Below are 19,035 nucleotides of genomic sequence, written 5' to 3' on the forward strand. Positions count from 1 at the left end.
GATCAGAGATAAGTGAATCTGAACTTCCCATTCAGACTCGGGTACGCTCCACACTACCTGGGCATATTGCCGGATAGGCTGCCAAACAGAAAGACTGGCAGATTTACGCTCTTAGCCATGCCTGTGATTGACACCCCTAGCCAATCATAGCCATGGCTAATTGCTATGAGTGTTAATTTCCCATATTGTCTGTTCGGCAGCCAATCTGGCATTTTGTCCGAGTCGCTCAGGAGCAGCACCTAAACTCCGAACCAAATCAGGAAGTTCTGATCCACTCAGCTCTAATGTTGATATAATTTATCAGTACCAACTACATGTCAATATGGATATATTAATAAAATATTTCTAATGTAATGAAATAAAACATCCATTGCTTTTTCATCATTACATATAAAAAAATATTTAATAAAAATGTTCAATTCTATAAAAAAAAAGTCCACTCATACAGTTTTATACACTTAGATATAAAACATAACATAAGTATACAAGTTTGGTAACCTTGTGGTCACACTGACCCATAGAATAAAGGGTGATGTGCCTTCTGGATTATACAGTGAAAGCTGTAAATATAAAGCCCATAACAAAATTGCGCAACTGAGCTTTTTAAAAGATTTGGAATTTTTTCCCAGCTCCCAGCACATTGCATACAAAAAAAGAAATAATGTCAATAGGAAGTACAATTTGTCCCACAGAAAACAAGCCCTCATACTTCTCTGTTAAATAAAAGTTAAAAAGGTAGGACTTTTGGAAAGTGAGGAGTAAAAAAAGTAAAATGCAAGAACGGAAATGGTGAAGCATTGTAAGGCTAAGTTCTCTTTACATTTATGTGATACGCTCATCTTTTATGCCAGGAAAGCTCCCGCATAGCCATAGACACATACTGGCAGATGGAGACATCCGTTTTGCCTCTGTCTGGCCACTTTACGTACCATGAGAAAAACAGGATAGAAAGATGTAGCAAACTGTGTTTTTCCATCCTGTTCCCTACTGCTAAGGAACGTATATGTTCAGCAGAGATCATTGGAGGCGATGGGGGATGGATGTAACATAATGAATCCATCCCCCCGCCTCCGCTGAGCAAATATGTTGTTCAGCGGTACAATGGAGGGCAAAAACCTAAAACGCATTAAAAAGTTAAAAATGGTAAAGTGGATGCAACTAAATAACATGGAAACAGCTAACCTTTCCTTCTAGAGCCTCATTCATGCTTTGGAAATTCTTTAACATTTCCTGATGTTTCTGTCTCTCAATCTCAAGCCCCATATTTGCTTCTTCTTGGAGCTGTGTCTTAGTTTCCTCCATCCTCAGTAAATATTGTTGTCGCTGGTTTTCCAGTTCATTCCGCATCTTTAGGAAGAAAGTAAAAAAAAAACTATGAAGTCTGTTGACATGACACAAATTGGAAGTAAATTAAGCCTTTCATAAGCCTTACTTATGGCACAGCGTGTTATCTCAGCCGCTAGGTCTCATGATCACCATCATATTATTATATTATCATATTTTGGTTCAGGTCTGCATTAGATTGTGGGTACACACAGTGGGCGCATTGTAAAAAGTGGAAATTGAAAGTTAACTGCAGCAAAAAAAAAAAGCTAAGAGGGATGTAGAATGAATCTGAGAATTGTATCTTTCATTTAACACCAGGATGGTTCTAGATAACAAAGAACTGAATATAGGTGTGTCTGCAGTGACCTCCCCCCTTCTGCCTCTAAACGTGACTCATCTCAGGCAAATATGACTCTTCTCTGCATTTTTTTTTCAATATTACATTGGAAATTTTTTTATATATATACATATATATATATATATATATATATATATATATATATATATATATATATATATATATATAAATGGGTGAGATTTCACATTAAAGAGGGAATTCTATTTTAGGCTCACATCTCTTTGAGGTCTTCAGTTATTGTGAGCAAAGACGAGCTGTGACCAAACAGACAAAACAGGTACAAGTCGGTACTTTACTTCTGTATAGTTGCTGTATAGTTGCTGTGTGATCGACCACTAATGGTTTTGACTCACAATAATGGAAAGAAATAACTGAAGACCAAATGGAGATGTGAACTGGGCCTTATTTTTGGATGGTTGTCACATTCTCTGTAACATATTAGAGCAGTGTGACAAATCTCTGGTCAGTAAACAGGATTTCTAGATCAAGCAGTTCAGAGTGACACATCCCAGAGACTTGCCTCATCACTATGGTGGTAACGTGATTATTTGTCCAAACTGAACTTCCTGATATATTTTTACATAAGTGTAACACGCAAACACCATATTTATAAACTTTACTTCTTCACTTGCAGCCCAACAGTGTCAAACAGTGAATCCTCTTTGCGCAGAAAAAAAGAGGAAAGACAAGTATCTGTTTAGAAAGCTGAACAACATTAGTTTTTTTTTTTTCATAACAGACTAGAAAGGGATAATGCACCTCTGACATTAATAATATACAAAATTCTAATTTGCATTACGAATACCATATTACACAAGTATGTGTTCTAAATATGATTGTGAGTTTCCAAATATATATTAGAACACAAGCTTCTCTCACTAAAGTATATTATAGGGGTTGGCCACTAAAAAAAACCTTTATCAGGGTAAGTATAAGATCCTAATAGGGTCACCTATATCATACTTACCCTGGTAAGTTTCTCGGTAGTCGCTGGGGCATGTGACCCATTGCCAGCAGGACTCAGGACTTCCTGTGATGTCATGTGACCTACCGGCAGCAGGACTCAGGACTTGCTGTGATGTCATATGTCCCGCCGGCAGCAGGACTCAGGACTTGCTGTGATGTCATATGTCCCGCCGGCAGCAGGACTCAGGACTTGCTGTGATGTCATGTGTCCCGCTGGCAGCAGGACTCAGGACTTGCTGTGATGTCATGTGTCCCGCTGGCAGCAGGACTCTGGACTTCCTGTGATGACGTTTGACCCACCAGCAGCAGGACTTCCTATGTCCCGCTGGCTTCCAGCAAATGTGCAGTCATTGATGTATGACAACCCCTTTGTCTACTCCCATAACAATGGCTGGAGGGGAATACAGATGTCATTGGTATGCCCCTCCAATCACTGATATGGGACTGGTTATCACAAAGTGGATATGTGAACACTCCCCCTCCATCTCCCTATAACCAGGAGGATATGGTACCTCACAGGAAATCCTGAGTCCTGTTGCAAGTACATCACATGACCTGCCAGTCCTAGGGATGACCCATATGGGTCATAGGGTTGAATACTTACCATGGTAAAATGAGGTAGGCAAGTCCATATGATATTGTCATGTAAAGTGTGTTTATTTTACACTCAGCTTTTTCTTACTAAGATTTAGGCGTTTGGAAAATAACCTGTAGACGCTGTTTATGCTATATGCTACAGACCAGGTACAATGTACAATACCAGCATAGTGAATGGGATTTTACCAAATGTCAGTGACATGCTGCAGAGAAACTTACATTTTTTTCTGTGTTTTCCCACAAACACCCCATTTCAGAAACCTAAGATTACAAAAGTGCTGTCTCCCCTGGTATAGGACTGCTGCAGTCAATGGAATTGGCTGTGACTGCAATTCATCTTGTGTAATTGCAACTAAAGTACTTAAGATGTGTAGTTATAAATCCCTAAATATGTTTTGTACATTTCCTGCTCCCTGCATACAAAATATTTTTAATAATTTTAATTAAAATATATTAAAAAAAACCCTCATCAACATAAGTAGCAATAATAACTGTCCTGCGGCAGTGACATTACACTGAGCAGTCATTGTCCTTTGGGGCAGGTGCACTGAGCAATGAAGGACATCACTTCATTCTTTGTCCTGTCGTTTGTGTTCGGACATGAAGTATTCCCGTATGCAGACAACAAGTGTACCAGGTGCAGGATTGTACAGCAGGGATGGGGAAACGGAAGAGACTGCAGCTATAAGCAGATTATCTACAGTGCCAATTATTTAGACCAAATTCAGACAAGACTGGTTTATCCTGCTTCTACTGGGGCCATGAGTGGCTCCTTCATAAACATTATTGTCAGTCTATTATAGTAACAGTAGGACTCCATTAACTGCAATTCCCAAGCATAGCTCTACTAAAGGGGTTGGCCACTTATACAAAACGTACAAAAGTACAAGACCCTAATAGGGTCACCAGGATTCAGGACTTACTGTGACGTCCCTTGTGCTGCTGGGTTCTGGCCAGCGGAGGGGGCTGTATAGACTTACTGTATCCATACCCCCTCCATCATAACCAGTCCCATAGTAGTGGTTGGACACCCGTCCTTCCAACCACTTATATAAGAGTGGTCATCATGAAGGAGGCTCCCAGCGGCGAATTGGCAACTTTATTAGTTAGGTATAATATGGGTGACCCTATCAAGATCTTGCAATTACCCTATTAAAGTTTTCTATAAGTGGCCAACTGTTTTAATGGATTTACTGCCTTTAAGAAAAGTGTCAGTCAAAAGTGAGAAAAAAAACATCAACTTGGGAGTCATTTCTTTTAACTCACAGACGAGGGCTGCTATACAGGAAGGAAGGTTAAGGCCACATTCACACCCTGTGCGGTAATTTAAGGAAGTGACTCCCAAACAGAGATGCAATTAGACCTAAACGTTTGCATTCGGGAACTAGCAAGGTGCGTTGCTAGTAAAACATGTGCTGCTTATTCCTGAACGTTTCAAAGCACAATTCAAGCGCAACGTGTGAAGGAGACGGGCGAGGTTCTAGCTATAGGCCCAGATTTAAGGGATGTTGTTCTTTTATTTAAAATTAAAAATACATATCTGGAACAAGAAAATATGCAATGTACAAACTTGAGAAGATGTCACTAAGTCAGACAACTATAACCTTTGACTATAACATTTTCTCTTCCTTTGGTGCGAGTTTGATCGGTTCCGCTCTGTTGCCATGCAAATGCTAAAGTGTGTTTGTCTATCAGAGAAGGGATCATGGCGATGCCCTGGAAACATCTGAGCAGACAGAGCAGAGAGCTATTGTGCACTTGTCTGTGTCAGAGTGCCCATACACCTGTAAGAGTCGGCTCCTACCTTTGTTTCCCAGCTGTCCTCGCTCCGCAGCCTTTGTGTAAGAGCTTCCTGGAGCTGCGCTATTCTGTCCTGATAGGAAACAATCTGCACTTCTCTGAAAAATAAAGGCCATTGAAAGCAACATAATATGTGGTAGCAATTCATCTTCTGTTACTTAGTCCTAAAAGACATTTATAGTACAGGAATGAGGCCGTAGAAAACATTATTTGTAATTGTCTTTTCTCAAAGGAAAAAGGTCTCCTGAAAACCTGCACTTTGCTTACAAGAAATAGGACCTATTCCATTATTCTGGGCAGTGCACTTACTTAATGTCCGGAAAAATGGCTCACCCCTTACCATCCCCCATGCCGTTCTTTTACTTGTTGTGGCAAAAAACTTACATTTTTAAGTTAGAATTCTTAAAGTATACAAAAATATATACCTTAACTTTATGATATGTAATCTAGTTAGTATCTAGACATGAACTGATCAACTAAGTCTGACAGTCTGGTTGCTAAGGAAAACTTCCTTAACAACCACATTTTTTTAAAGGAGTTATACCAACTTTGCAAGTATTCCCCTATCCACAGGAAATTGCAGGGAGTAGTGCTCAGTTATCACTAGAGCGCACATAGACAGTACATGGGAGCCCTGGAGATCACTTGAGAACACTGTGCTCTGCAATTTCTGACACTTCCATGCATGTGATTGGAGCAGCAGGACCGTGCTTGACCTGCCAAGCCGCCCATTAGTGAGGACAGAATTCCCACTCTCCAGATTTCTGGGGTCCGGTCCTTGTGATCGATATAGTCGGACTCTCACCAATAAGCGTGTTTTGGGGATGGGGATCTTGTGGAAAGAGGAAAACTTGCAAAGTTTGTACAGCCTCTTTTATGAGTCATGCAACATATTCATAACTTAAGTTTTTCCGCTAGTAATAGAGCTGGCCCTAAATGTGGCCACCCACATTACACAGAAGTAGGTCGATGGATAAACAACAGACTACTTAAAGGAAATCTAGCATCAGGATCATGGATTATAATCCAAGTAGACTTACATGCTGGTATGTGCCCCCTTTGTCAGGATACGCTCTTATTTAAGCTTTTTTATGCCTTTGTTTTTAAGAAAAAAGGCTTCAAAATGAGCCTAAGGGGGCTCCATGCTCCATAGAAGTTAATGGAGCCTGGAGCCCCTCAGGCTGATTTGCATATTTTTTAAAGCATATTTTCTTAAAAATCGAGGGCATAAGAAGTTAAAAAAAGAGCAGATCCTGATAAAGGGGCCACACACCAGCATGTAAGTGTATTTGGTTTATAATCCATGATCCTGATGGTAGATTTCCTTTAATAATTGGTGCTCCAATGTAGTCTACAAAATTTTGTCTATACCAGCAATTATGACTGTTAACCATACATTTTCACTGATATTGGGTGTAGAAAAAAAAAAATAAATTTCAGAAATGCGTTGAGCATATTTTTTGTGGCCCTAAAAGGAGAAAATGCATTAACCCTGTAAATCCTACTAGCACCTGGACCCCATGGCTGCAAACAGCACCGTACAAAAAGGGGTAGGCACCAGCACTACAAGTAAAATCAAACCCAGAAAAGCCAGTACTATATTAAACATCCTGGAGGTACGGGGCTATGGGGGTGTTACAGAAGCCCTCTGTGCTCTGGCTCCACAAGCTGTTGTACACTGCAGCAGCACGTCTCACACTCACTCTCCCCCACACTCACACAGTGGGAGGGGGAAGTTCTCCTCTACAATGTAAACAGTCTGTGAATTGGCAGCGCGGAGGGGCTCTGATAACACACCCATAGCATTTCTTAAAAGTTGATTCTAGAAGGAAGGAGGCCATGGATAACAAATATAAGAAGTGTCCCTAGTTTATCATGCTTGATTTTGACATTAGATTTTCTTTAACCCTTAACAGCATGAGAATGTCCCATCCGGGTGGGTTTCACAAGCCCTGCCCCCTGTACAGACTGGCATCATTTGCTAGGATTGTCAAAAAAAAAATTCCCATAGCCAATTCGGAAATTTGGTTGCCACAGAAAAACAGAAAAATGTATGTAAACAAGTAAAAACCCTAATAATTACCAAACTCTGACTGTTGCGTACGTAATAATAATCTTTATTTATACAGCACCATCATATGCCATAGCACTTTATAATGCACTGTATATTGCTCTTGTATTTTTACCAACTGTGTGTAAATCTCATGTAATGTGATGTTAGAAATAATAGTTTTTCCTTTGTATTTGCGTCTTGGCTCTGTGTTAGAAATAATCGTATACATTATTAGTGCGCACCTTTCCTGTCTCATATTAGCTACTTCTCCTTCAGATTGCTTTAAAACCTCTTTCATAGTTTCCAGTTCGTTTTCCAAATGGTGCATCCTCCTTCTGTTATTTTCTTCCATCCTTCTCATTTCTGTGATCTCTTCCTGAAACTGCTTGCACTTCTGTTGAGAATGTGTCACTGTCTCATTGTTCTCTCTTAGATCCTTTGTAAGTCTAAAAGATTAAAGAAAATGGATACAAAATCAAAGGAATGACATAAATACATGTCACCTGCAGTCACTGGTTATTTGTTCTATGAGATGAGTTTATATAGCAGTGACAAGACGGAAATTGAGGGATGGGAACATTGTGCGTGTTTTCCCTAATATTTATTAGAACTACGAGATGAGTCAATGCAGACATATAGAAATACAAATACCTACTGCTACTCTGCAGAAAACAAAATGTGCCAAGAGCAGACGTTTCTACAGATATTAGAGGAGTGAATGGGAAACCGCTATAGTGCTTTGCATCATGAGGTTCAGATCCACAGAAGGGTCCAAAGCAGTGTAAATAATGAAAAGGCTATTGCATCCTCACAAAAACTGTAGCCACCCTCCTCCTCCCAAACAGCAGACTGGCAATCCTCAAAATCATACCCCAATGATCCCATAATGATGGTCTAAATTAAAGACAGACTAAAATTTTTAAAAGGCTTAAAGGGGTTGTCCCAACTTGGGAAGCCATCCCCAATCCACAGAATAGGGGATAACGTCTTAATTGATGAGGGTCCGACAGCTGGAATCCCCACCAATTATGAGAACGGGACCCTCACCAAGTAGAACAGGTATCCCACTCTGACTAAGGTGGAAATCAGTGCCCTGCCACTCTATTCGACATATGAGAGTGGCTTATGATTGCCGGGTGCTGCTTGGCTATCTCCAGCACATCCCATATGCTCAGCTCAGCATGCTAAGCCCCAATAGGCCCCTGGCGGGCAGAGACTCAGAAATTCAGATGCTAACATAGTCTCCTGTTCGCCAAAATATTCCCTAGTTTATCACATCAAACAGCCCCCTCAAGGTTATTTTATATAAGTCCCCCTGACATCATATGGATTTATTAGATACAGACCCCTCACCCCCGTAGATTCCTTATGTGGGCCCACCCAGCAGCTCTGAGCCCTGGCACTTGCCCATTTATGCCCACTGCTTGCGCCGGCCCTGCTCCACCTATTAGTGAGATTTTCCAGGGGGTCCTATTCTCATGATCAGTGGGGATTACAGCTCTAGGACCCTCATGGATTAGTAAATTGGGACAACCCTTTTAACCACCGAATGCAAAAGCCCTTTTTGTATTCCTATTTTTTACTACTCACTTCCAAAGACCATATCATTTTTGATTTGCCAGTTGAGAGAATTTTTTTTTTTAGCCCATCCTAGGGGGACTGAACATGGGATCATATGATATCTTGTACCACTACTACATTGCAGTATATCGCCCTTTTGCACATATTCTATTAAAAACTGCCACGGGCGATCTTCAATACAACAGAATATCAGAAAGCCTGGAAGCTGTTATTTTTACCCGCATTGCAGATATAACTTTCAGGTCATTGATATGAGATCGGCATTGGTTTGACAACTAAAGCAATGAAGAGCACACAACGCTTATCCAAATTTTCAGGATTCGTTTTGATCCTGAGGAAAGGTCATCAGTAGTGAAGAGCAGAACCATTCAAGTTCAGTGTCACCGAGTTCAGACGAAAGTTGAGCAAAAGTTTGGTTTGGTTACCCGAATCCAGGCAGTTCCACCCACTGGTAACACCCACGATGGCACCCATTGTGGATGTGAACCCTGTATAAATGCTGCCATCTTCCCTAAGATCGTTGCTCTTCATGATATTATTAGGGGATCATGATCCCAGGGAAAATGATGGCGTGCATGGCTTTACAGGTGGCATATAAAAAGTTACTGTTGGCGTTGAGCACAACCAGTGAAGCAGAATTTCGTGCTGAAGTTCGACCTGAACCGATCTGTGCTAAACATTGTGGTTCAGGTACGCTCAACATTAGTCATCAGTATTTTAGTCCCAGAAAACCCTTTGAAGTGCAAAGAGATATATTTACCTTAGAATTATAGCTTCTTTATCAGATGCCATTCTCTGAAGTGTATTTTGAAGGTCATGTGCTTCTTTAGTTTTAATTCTATAAAAAAAAAAAAGGTAAGTGTAGTAAAAATCAATAAATAACATGTAACTATGGTGTGATACAGTGAGATAAAACTACAGAGATAACTGCGCCCCTGCCTGTTCACTGACCTAAAGTGTAACTCTTTTGGAACAGAGCTCTAAGCTGCATAGATGGTAAAGATATTGCGCTGGCAGCATGTCGTAGAGAAATACATTATGATTTCTAACATACCTTTAATAGCTTTGTCAATTACACCTTTCCTGGGAATTCCCATTTTAATCCTAATGAGGCAGCCGGTGCACCTGCTGCGCTGTTATTCCTGCCGGGACCACTCCACTCTACATTAGATTAGGAGAATATATGTGGGTACAACAACTGCCTCATTAGCATACAGATTAAACTGGGGATCGCTTGGAAATGACAGAATGGAAACAAGTACAGGCAGTCCCCAGGTTACATACAAGACAGGTTCTTTAGTTTCGTTCTTAAAGGAAACCTACCATTTGATTTCATGCGTTATGAAGCAAACACACCTTGAGAATGCTGCAGCTACACTGATGCAGGATCATATCTTGGTTGATCCCTGTGCTGAGTGGTTTTAAGTGGTTTTGCTGATAAAACAATTATAAAATTATGATAATGTATGTAGCTGTCTCGCTTCTGTGGCTGGGCTCAACATTAGTTATTCACTGCTTCACAGGATGATGTAATCCCTGGGTTGTGCCTAAAGGCAGAATAATCAATTGCTGCACCATCCCATCCAGCTCAGGTTGATTAGTCATGTCTTGACTAAGCTCCATGTGTAATACAAGCTCTGCGTAATATTGTGTTAATTTAGGCAGCCAGTCTGACCCAGCTTTCCCAAGGTCCTGACTGTTATAATTGTTTTTCAGCAAAACCACTCAACTCCAGGAATAACCAAGGTATGATCAGTGTAGCTACAGTATTCTCAAGGTATCTTTGCTTCATAATGCTTCAAATCAAATGGTAGATTTCCTTTAAGTTAAATTTGTATTCAAGACAGAAAAAGGATATTTAACTCCAGAGAAAAAAATGTTGTCCCAGTGACAATTGGATTTTCAAACTTTTTTACTGTAATGGGACCAAGGATTATCAATACAACTTCATAACAGATACCTCAGTGTAGCCTGGGACTAAAGTAAAGCATCCAGAGAACTTCACCAGCGGTCACAGAGGTCTGTTTGTAACTAGGGGTTGTCTGTAGGTCCAGTGTCCTTAAGTTGGAGCCCGCGTGCGATAAAGGTATGATGGAAATGACAGGGTATTTCTGTACAACATGCTGCTGTGGATTATAACCCTTGGTGGAGGTGATAGACTCCCTTTCAATAATACAATTATATCTACCAGCTGCCACCACTAGGGGAGCTGTTGAGCTTACTGTGTATTTCTATGCAGTGAGGAAACAGCATGTAGTGCAATCCTTTGCTCTAATTGTGGGCCCACAGGAAAGCACTGGTTCATTATATAGCTTAATTGTGGGGGTACAATCTGCATGAATACAGCAATGAGCAGATTAAGACTGCCATGTGCTGTATGAATTTTATAGCCCCTACAAGTCTCGGACTCACTTTCTATATATGGTACAAGAATCAGCTTCTTGGAGAACGCCTGCCTGATTTCAATCTGCGGTTTCAGGACCCTTGGAGGGCCTTCAAAGGTCCTGAAATGGCTCTTGTGTACATCCATATTGAGAGCAGGAACAGATTATTAGGATTTCATGGGTTAAGGTATAAAATTTAGCGAATGCTTTGGGTGGTCATGGGCTGAATCTGGTGCCTGCAGAAGCAGAACTCTGAGCCATGTGTGTTGACAGGAAAATTAATGAATTTAGTGAAAAATTTGGGAATTTAGTCGAGGGGCAGGTCCTTATTATAAAGCAGTGGCGAACCTATGGCACTGGTGCCGGAGGTGGCACTCAGAGCCCTCTCTGTGGGCACCCAGGCGATCACCAGAGGACTCCAGGTATCTTCCAGCAGTCCCAGACAGCCCAGGACTTGCTGTGCACAGCGCTATTTTAAAGTGACAGCGCTATCTGCGACTACTGGAGGAGTGGAAAGGTGTGGACAGATCTGGATTATCATTGTAGCTGTGACAGAGAAGGGAGTATAAATCACTAATTACATTTCTGTGTTGGCACTTTGCGATAAACAAGTTGGTCTTGGTTGTAGTTTGGGCACTCGGTCTCTAAAAGGTTCGCCATCACTGTTATATAGCATTAGGGTCTTCCACAGTATAGTACAAATGCCATCACTCACATGAGACCTTCTATTCATCCATTCAACAATTGCTTCTACCATTTGTCAATCACAGAATATCTTGGACAAGACTTTTCTCAAGCTGCAGCAGTTCTCGGGAAAGCTCTGTCATAGACATTAAGATTTTAACTTAATGTCCACCATTTAGCAATGCTGTTTGACTTCAGGGCAGGGCAGTTGAACCCACACTGGTCCCAATTATACATTTCAGCTGTATGCCAGGCACATGGCATCTTCCATAACCGGGGTGCTTTCAATGGTAAGATTAACAATTTTGTTTTTTCAATAATAAATAAGAATAATCAATTAATAATGCTGCACTGGTAAAAGGGATAATGTAAATCCTCAATAAATGACGATAGAAAATAATACAAGCAGACATCCTGTATAATATGAAGCATATTTATAACATTCTCACTATCAAGGTAAGTAGAACATCTCACAGAGCGCTGCAGCAGCTGCAGAATGACCCAGATACGCGGATATCATTACAATGAATCCGGTAATTATACAGAAAGATTTATGAAGGCTATCACATGTGATCGTATAATTAGACACATAAATAATAATCTGCCAGGTGGAGAAAAGTGAAAGGAGATTTTCAGTATTTAAACCTATGACTTATTACAGCTTTCCTACGTTGAGATTAAAGGGAACCATCCATATGGCATTAGGCCCCACTTGTACCAGTCAGGAGGAAACACGTTCCCAATAATTTTTTTTTTTTTTTTTAACTTTCTGGCAGGTTCATCTCTGCTCTACATTGGATACAAACTGCTCTACATTCCACCCCAATTTCTGGTATAAATTATATAAAATTTGTTGGATTGTGGGATGCGGACCCCTTTGCTTATCCACAAACTCTTTTTGAAAATTTTTCACTCCCCACCTTCAAAAATCTATATCTTTTTTATTTTTCAGTGTACTGAGCTGTGTGAGGCCTTGTATTCTGCATACCAAATACTACTTTGTAGTGACTTTATTATTCAATGCCATGTACTGGGAAGAGGAACAAAAATCCAAATGGGGTGAAACTGGTGGAAAAAGCATTTGCCTTATTCTTGTAGGATCCGTTTTTATGGATTTCATTGTGCACTCCAATTATTCTTCGGGTCATTTCAGGGATACCAAATTTATACAGGTTTTATTGCGTCTTCTTTTGCCAAAAACTTTTTCATTTTTTCAAAAAATTTTCTGCATTGCAAAAGGGTAAAAAAAAAAAACTTGGTGTTTCGAGCATTTGAGTGCTATTTTATGTTACGGGGTTCAACGTTGGGAATAACCGCTTTTATATTTTGATAGATTGGGACTTTTCTGACATGACAATACCTAACTTGTATGGTTTTATTTGTTTATTTTTATATCAGTTCTAGGGAAAGGGTTATGTGACCTTTTAGGGGTTTTTTAAATTGCTCCACAAACTGTACCACAAACTGCAATATATACAGTGCTCAAAAAATAGGCAACACTCAAATGACAGATCCTGGATCTGAATGAATTAAATATTCTCATTTAATACTTTGTTCTGTACAAAGTTAAATGTGCTGACAACAAAATCAACAAATCAAATTTGTTAACCAATGGAGGCCTGGATTTGGAGCCACCCACAAAATTAAAGTGGAAAAACTCACTACAGGCTGATCCAACTTTGATGTAATGTCCGTTAAACAAGGCTCCCTACAATGCCTGGGCAACCCATACAAGTGGCTCAGGTAGGGCAGCTCATCCAGGATGGCACATCAAAGCGAGCTGTGGCAAGAAGGTTAGCTATGTCTGTCAGCGTAGTGTCCGGAGACTGGAGGCACTACCAGGAGGCAGACCAATACACCAGTAGACGTGGAGGGGGCTGTAGGAGGGCAACAACCCAGCAGCAGGACCGCTACTTCCGCCTTTGTGCAAGGAGGATCAGGAGAGGCACTGCCAGAGCCCTGCAAAATGAGCTCCAGCAGCCACAAATGTGCATGTGTCTGCACAAACGGTTAGAAACCAACTCCATGAGGATGGTATGAGGGCCCGATGTCCACAGATGGGAATTGTGCACACAGCCCAACACCGTGCAGTACGCTTGGCATATGCCAGAGAACACCAAGATTGGCAAATTCGCCATGGCCACAATGTGCTCCTTACAGAAGAAAGCAGGTTCACACTGAGCACATGTGACGGACATGACAGAATCTGGAGACGCCATGGAGAGCGATCTGCTGCCTGGTCCATCCTCCAGCATGACCGGTTTGGCAGTGGTTCAGTAATGGTGTAGAGAGGCATTTCTTTGGAGGACCACACAGTCCTCCATGTGCTCGCTAGAGGTAGCCTGACAGCCAATAGGTATCAAGATGAGATCCCCATTCCCCTTCTGTGACCATATGCTGGTGCGGTTGGCCCTTGGTTCCTCCTAATCCAGGACAATGCTAGACTTCATGTGGCCGGAGTGTTTCAGCAGTTTCTGCAAGATGAAGGCATTGAATCTATGGACTGGCCCGCTTATTCCCCAGACCTACATCCATTGGAGCACATCTGGGACATCATGTCTCGCTCTATCCAAGATGTCACGTCGCACCACATAATGTCCAGGAGTTGGCTAATGCGTTAGTCCAGGTCTGGGACGAGATCATTCAGGAGACCAACCGCAACCTCATCAGGAACATGTCAAAGTATTGTAGGGAGGTCATACAGGCACATGAAGGCCACACACAATACTGAGCCTCATTTTGTCTTACGGACATTACATCAAAGTTGGATCAGCCTGTAGTCTGTTTTTCCACTTCTCCAATTTTGTGGGTGACTCCAAATCCAGGCCTCCGTTGGTTAATAAATTTAATTTCCATTGATGATTTTATTGTGATTATGTTGTCAGCGCATTCAACGTTGTAAAGAACAAAGTATTGAATGAGAATATTTAATTAATTCATTCACATCTATGATGTGTCATTTGAGTGTTCCCTTTATTACCCCAGTGTATATGGAGAATTTGTTATAGATATGTAAAAGTGTGCCACAGGCACACTGTTACAGATCTGCAGCGATGACAGGTCCTAGAGTCTTATGAGGCTGTCATAGCAACTGATCGTTGCTCCCCAATACTGTCATGGGAGCGATGATCAAAGCCAGTATGCAGGTGCCCACCTGCAGCAATGAGTGGGTAAGTGGCTTACTGTTTTCATATAGCCCTCCCAGCCAGATATAATTTTTTTATACAACTCCTTTAATGATTGCAAAACAGTTGTAAAGTATTGTAACTGGTACACACACAATGGGGCACATTTACTACGGGAGGAGTTCACAGACCAAAAGCCAATGATAATGCCGCGATTCACTAAGATCATGCATGTGTGGCTTCCCCGCTTAGGTCCGCTGGAGTTCACCTTCTTCTTCCTAGTGTATGTAAGTGCATTGTCTTGTGACACAATTTGAAAGTTAAATCCTGCGCTCAGTCCGAATCCGTAGGATCATGCGACAGCAAGCCCCGATTTCTGTCTCATGAAAACCAGGGGTCATGCAGTGCATGTTTGATTGTTTGGTATGGTAACTAAGCCCTAGGTGTATCCACTGTCTCACTATGTATCTACTATATGCTGTGTAACTTTGCTTGACTTTAGCCTATTGCACTTTACCACTTTACCTTTGAACTACATTTACTGTTTACAACTACTTATTATTCTCATGCATTGCTCCTCTGTTTTTAAACTGTTCCTATGTTATGTGCCTATAAATTTTTATTGATTTTGTGTTCATTATGATTAATAAAGACTATGGGGGTCATTTACTAAGGGCCCGATTCGCGTTTTCCCGACGTGTTACCCGAATATTTCCGATTTGCGCCGCTTGTACATGAATTGCCCCGGGTTTTTGGCGCACGCGATCGGATTGTGGCGCATCGGGGCCGGCATGCGCGCGACAGAAATCGGGGGGGCGTGGCCGAACGAAAACCCGACGTATTCGGAAAAACCGCCGCATTTAAAAACCGAAAATGTGTCGCTTGGGGAGCGCTCACCTTCACCTTCTATGGGATGGTGCATTCCGGGGCGTTAAGATTATTTTCGGCGCTGCAGCGCCACCTGGTGGATGGCGGAGGAACTACCATCTTAAATCCCAGCCGGACCCGAATCCTGTGCAGAGAACGCGCCGCTGGATCGCGAATGGGCCGGGTAAGTAAATGTGCCCCTATATTTCTATATATAGCTCACACTCTTTTTGAATCTTTTATAAATATTGTTTGATTCATGAAAACCAGCGCAAAACCCCAAAAAGTCGGATAGTCTGACGAAAGTGCATCTGCAGACCCTTAGTAAATAATAATTTTTTTTCGCCAGGTTTCCCGAATTTTTCCGATTTGCGCCGAATTGCCGAAGTGGCTTTTTGGCGCACGCGATCGAATTGTGGTGCTTCGGCGCTGGCATGCATGCGACAGAAATCGGGGGCGTGGCTGTTGGAAAACCCGATGAATCTGGAAATATCGCGGTATTTAAAAAAAAAATGTTGCTTGACACGCACTTACCTGCACCAAGAAATAGAAGGTGACCTCAGCGCAGCAGCGACACCCAGTGGATATCGGCGCCCAGACCTTAGTGAATCCCGGCCGGACCCAAATCAGCGTCGGAGAACCCGCCGCTGGATCGCAACTGGACCGGGTAAGTAAATCTGCCCCATTAACTTGCATGTTATTTGATAGTTTATGATAAAGGAATTATACTGATTTCAAACATAAGGTTTTACTTATTTCTCAAACATCTCACTATAAATACACATGTAATCATCCAATCATAAAAAAAGGTTTCTATTTGTTTCGGAGGATACATTGTCATTATAAGACAATCACTGATGTATCCAGTAGGTTTTCTGTGGGTCGTTACGGGAAAGATACCCACTATTATAAACGGCCCTGATGAGAATGGTGGGACCGGAATACTGACAGATGTGACTCAGAACTACGGTATAATATGACTGATATTGACATCATCACTCTTCACCAGGACTAAATATAGCAGAGTACACTATTCCTTCACATGCAAGTAACACACACCAGCGCTCATTCATAAAGACGCCGTGCAATGAGCCACCTATACTGGTAGTAATCAAACAGATTTCTAGAAATATGAAACGGAAGAAACCATTGTATGACGATGATTTCCTACACCTAATGTGCACATGAGCCACAGATTCCAGAATATCTGCCGGCAGTGTACACTACACATCAGACATGATTTTATTTCTCATGCAGCTGACTAACTTCTGAGCTGTAACTGTAACAGAATGCGGAGGATATCAATTACGGACACAACGTAGACATTTTGTGGGTTTACTTATTACGTTGGTGTGTGGAATCTGAAAAATAACAATTTAGAGACTAGTTTATTCGGTCGACTATTTTACTAGGTCTCTTTTTGCTGTCCACAGTGCAGGGGCGTCGTTAGGTCAAAAGATCCGGGGCTCGTTTGACTGGTGCCCCAAATGTTGTCACCTGGCTCCCTCTACTTTCATCTCTATTTGCATCCTCTGGATGCTTATAGAGATGATTACTGCAGTGGAGCAGGGTGCCGTCAGCATCCTGCTCCACTACAGAGCACATACAGCAGTCTGTGCTGTAGTGAGAGCTGCAGGAGGCGATGACATTGCGTCTCCTGCTTCAAGCAGCTCCCTCTAGCAGCCTGGAGCAGGAGGCGCTGCGTGGTGACGTCACCGCATCCCGTCCTGCAGATGGAGGGGAAGAGGAAATCATGAGTGAAGAGAGGTAAGTTTAACTCTTCTTTTTTAATAATACAGTGTGCATATGGAGTTTTGGGGTCATTATTTTGTGTAGAGGCTATTCCTGAGTGTTGTCAGGCTATCCCGGAGTAGTGGGAGGCTATAATATTACTAATAATATTACTGAGTGTGTTTGTGGCTATTAGTGTGAGGGGGATATGTGGGATCTTTTAGTGAGTGTAAGGGGACTATTACTGAGTGTGGGAGTTATAAGTAAGTGTGGGGGACTATTAGGGAGTGTGGCGGCTATTTTATGTGTGTATAGAAGCAATTAGCAAGTGGAGAGCTATTACTGAAAGTGGGGGGGGGTGTACGAAAGGTGACGCAACTGAGTATTTGGTACGTATGCATTGGGGCCCGTGCCCCAGATCTTTTGTGACCCAACGCCACTGCCACAGTGTGTGATATGTGTAGCTGAGATGTGACCTGATCAGATCATCTTTACAAGTTTAATAAACCTCCATAAGGCTACAGACACATGGATCAGTTTTTTTTTTGACGGCAGAAGACAGTCTGCAGTGAATTCTTGCAACTTTTGCATTGAGAATCCACAGAAATATCTTCCACACTGTAGATCCACAACATGCAGCAGAAACCACAACTACATGTGGATGAGCTTTGAATAAATCCTATATAATTCCCATAAGTTTCGGATGTGGTTTCCCTGTACTCTCTAGGAGTATTCGCATCCTAGACATTTTTGACACATCGGTAGAATGTGCCTTCCTGCTGGATAGGAGTTACCAAGCGGACTGTGCTATGCCGGGGCTCCTAAATCACCAGTGTGGCATCATAATGTTGGCATCACAGGGCAGCTAAAATGGACCTGGCGATCATGGGGTTCCAACAGGTGGCCACAGTTAATCTGACAATTATTCCCTATCCTGTGGATAAAGGATACATTTTGCTAATGGGAAACCCCTTTTAAATTATGTATATTATATTATGACATTTACTACTATTAATTACACATATGTACAATGCCAACTTATTCACTTAGGTGAATAATTGAAAAGATGGCCCCACCTCACCAGCAGTCATTCCTGTTTATTTCTAGGCTCGTATGACTCCTGCGTTTCCAGTCTTGACTGCTCTTTCTGTAGGCTATGTTGTTATGGGAAACACCAAATATTTAGCACTTTCTTTCAGTATGTACTGTACAAATAGGTACTTTTCTATCATATAATAGTCACTACTGAAGAGGGGCATGGACATCTATGACAGCACAAGTTCTTATTAGTAACTAGAAGCTAATGACAACTAACAACAAACAGCAGAGCCCCAATGCCCCAACTGAGCCATCGTACACCCCAAAATAACATCCAACCTGCATGTAAACTGATCACACATGTCAATGATGGAGGAACCTTCTGATTTCTGTGTCACTGAATCCATCCAACAAGTTCCTTATAACGAACCCTAACAGTAGGTGTCAAGTGAGAATCAAGTTCTATACAGTGACTGTCTGTAAAGAGTTAAGTACGGTAACTAGAAACTTTATCAGCTTCTCCTT

The 19,035-nt window shown here is 41.7% G+C and overlaps 1 protein-coding gene across 2 annotated transcripts in view; it reads right to left on the reverse strand.

The window, feature by feature from the left end:
- The window catches only part of LEKR1 (leucine, glutamate and lysine rich 1), a 109,828-nt gene that overhangs the window by 9,368 nt on the left and 81,425 nt on the right, over positions 1-19,035 (reverse strand). For both annotated transcript variants that reach the window (XM_072142944.1, XM_072142943.1), the window contains exons 9-12: positions 9,442-9,519; positions 7,343-7,546; positions 5,052-5,145; positions 1,183-1,347 (exon numbers count right to left, since the gene is read on the reverse strand). In XM_072142944.1, coding sequence (XP_071999045.1) covers positions 1,183-1,347; positions 5,052-5,145; positions 7,343-7,546; positions 9,442-9,519 — 541 coding nt within the window. The remainder of the gene's footprint in view (positions 1-1,182; positions 1,348-5,051; positions 5,146-7,342; positions 7,547-9,441; positions 9,520-19,035) is intronic.

This window comes from Engystomops pustulosus, chromosome 3 (assembly GCF_040894005.1).
Source record: "Engystomops pustulosus chromosome 3, aEngPut4.maternal, whole genome shotgun sequence".
NCBI classification, from domain to species: Eukaryota; Metazoa; Chordata; class Amphibia; order Anura; family Leptodactylidae; genus Engystomops; species Engystomops pustulosus.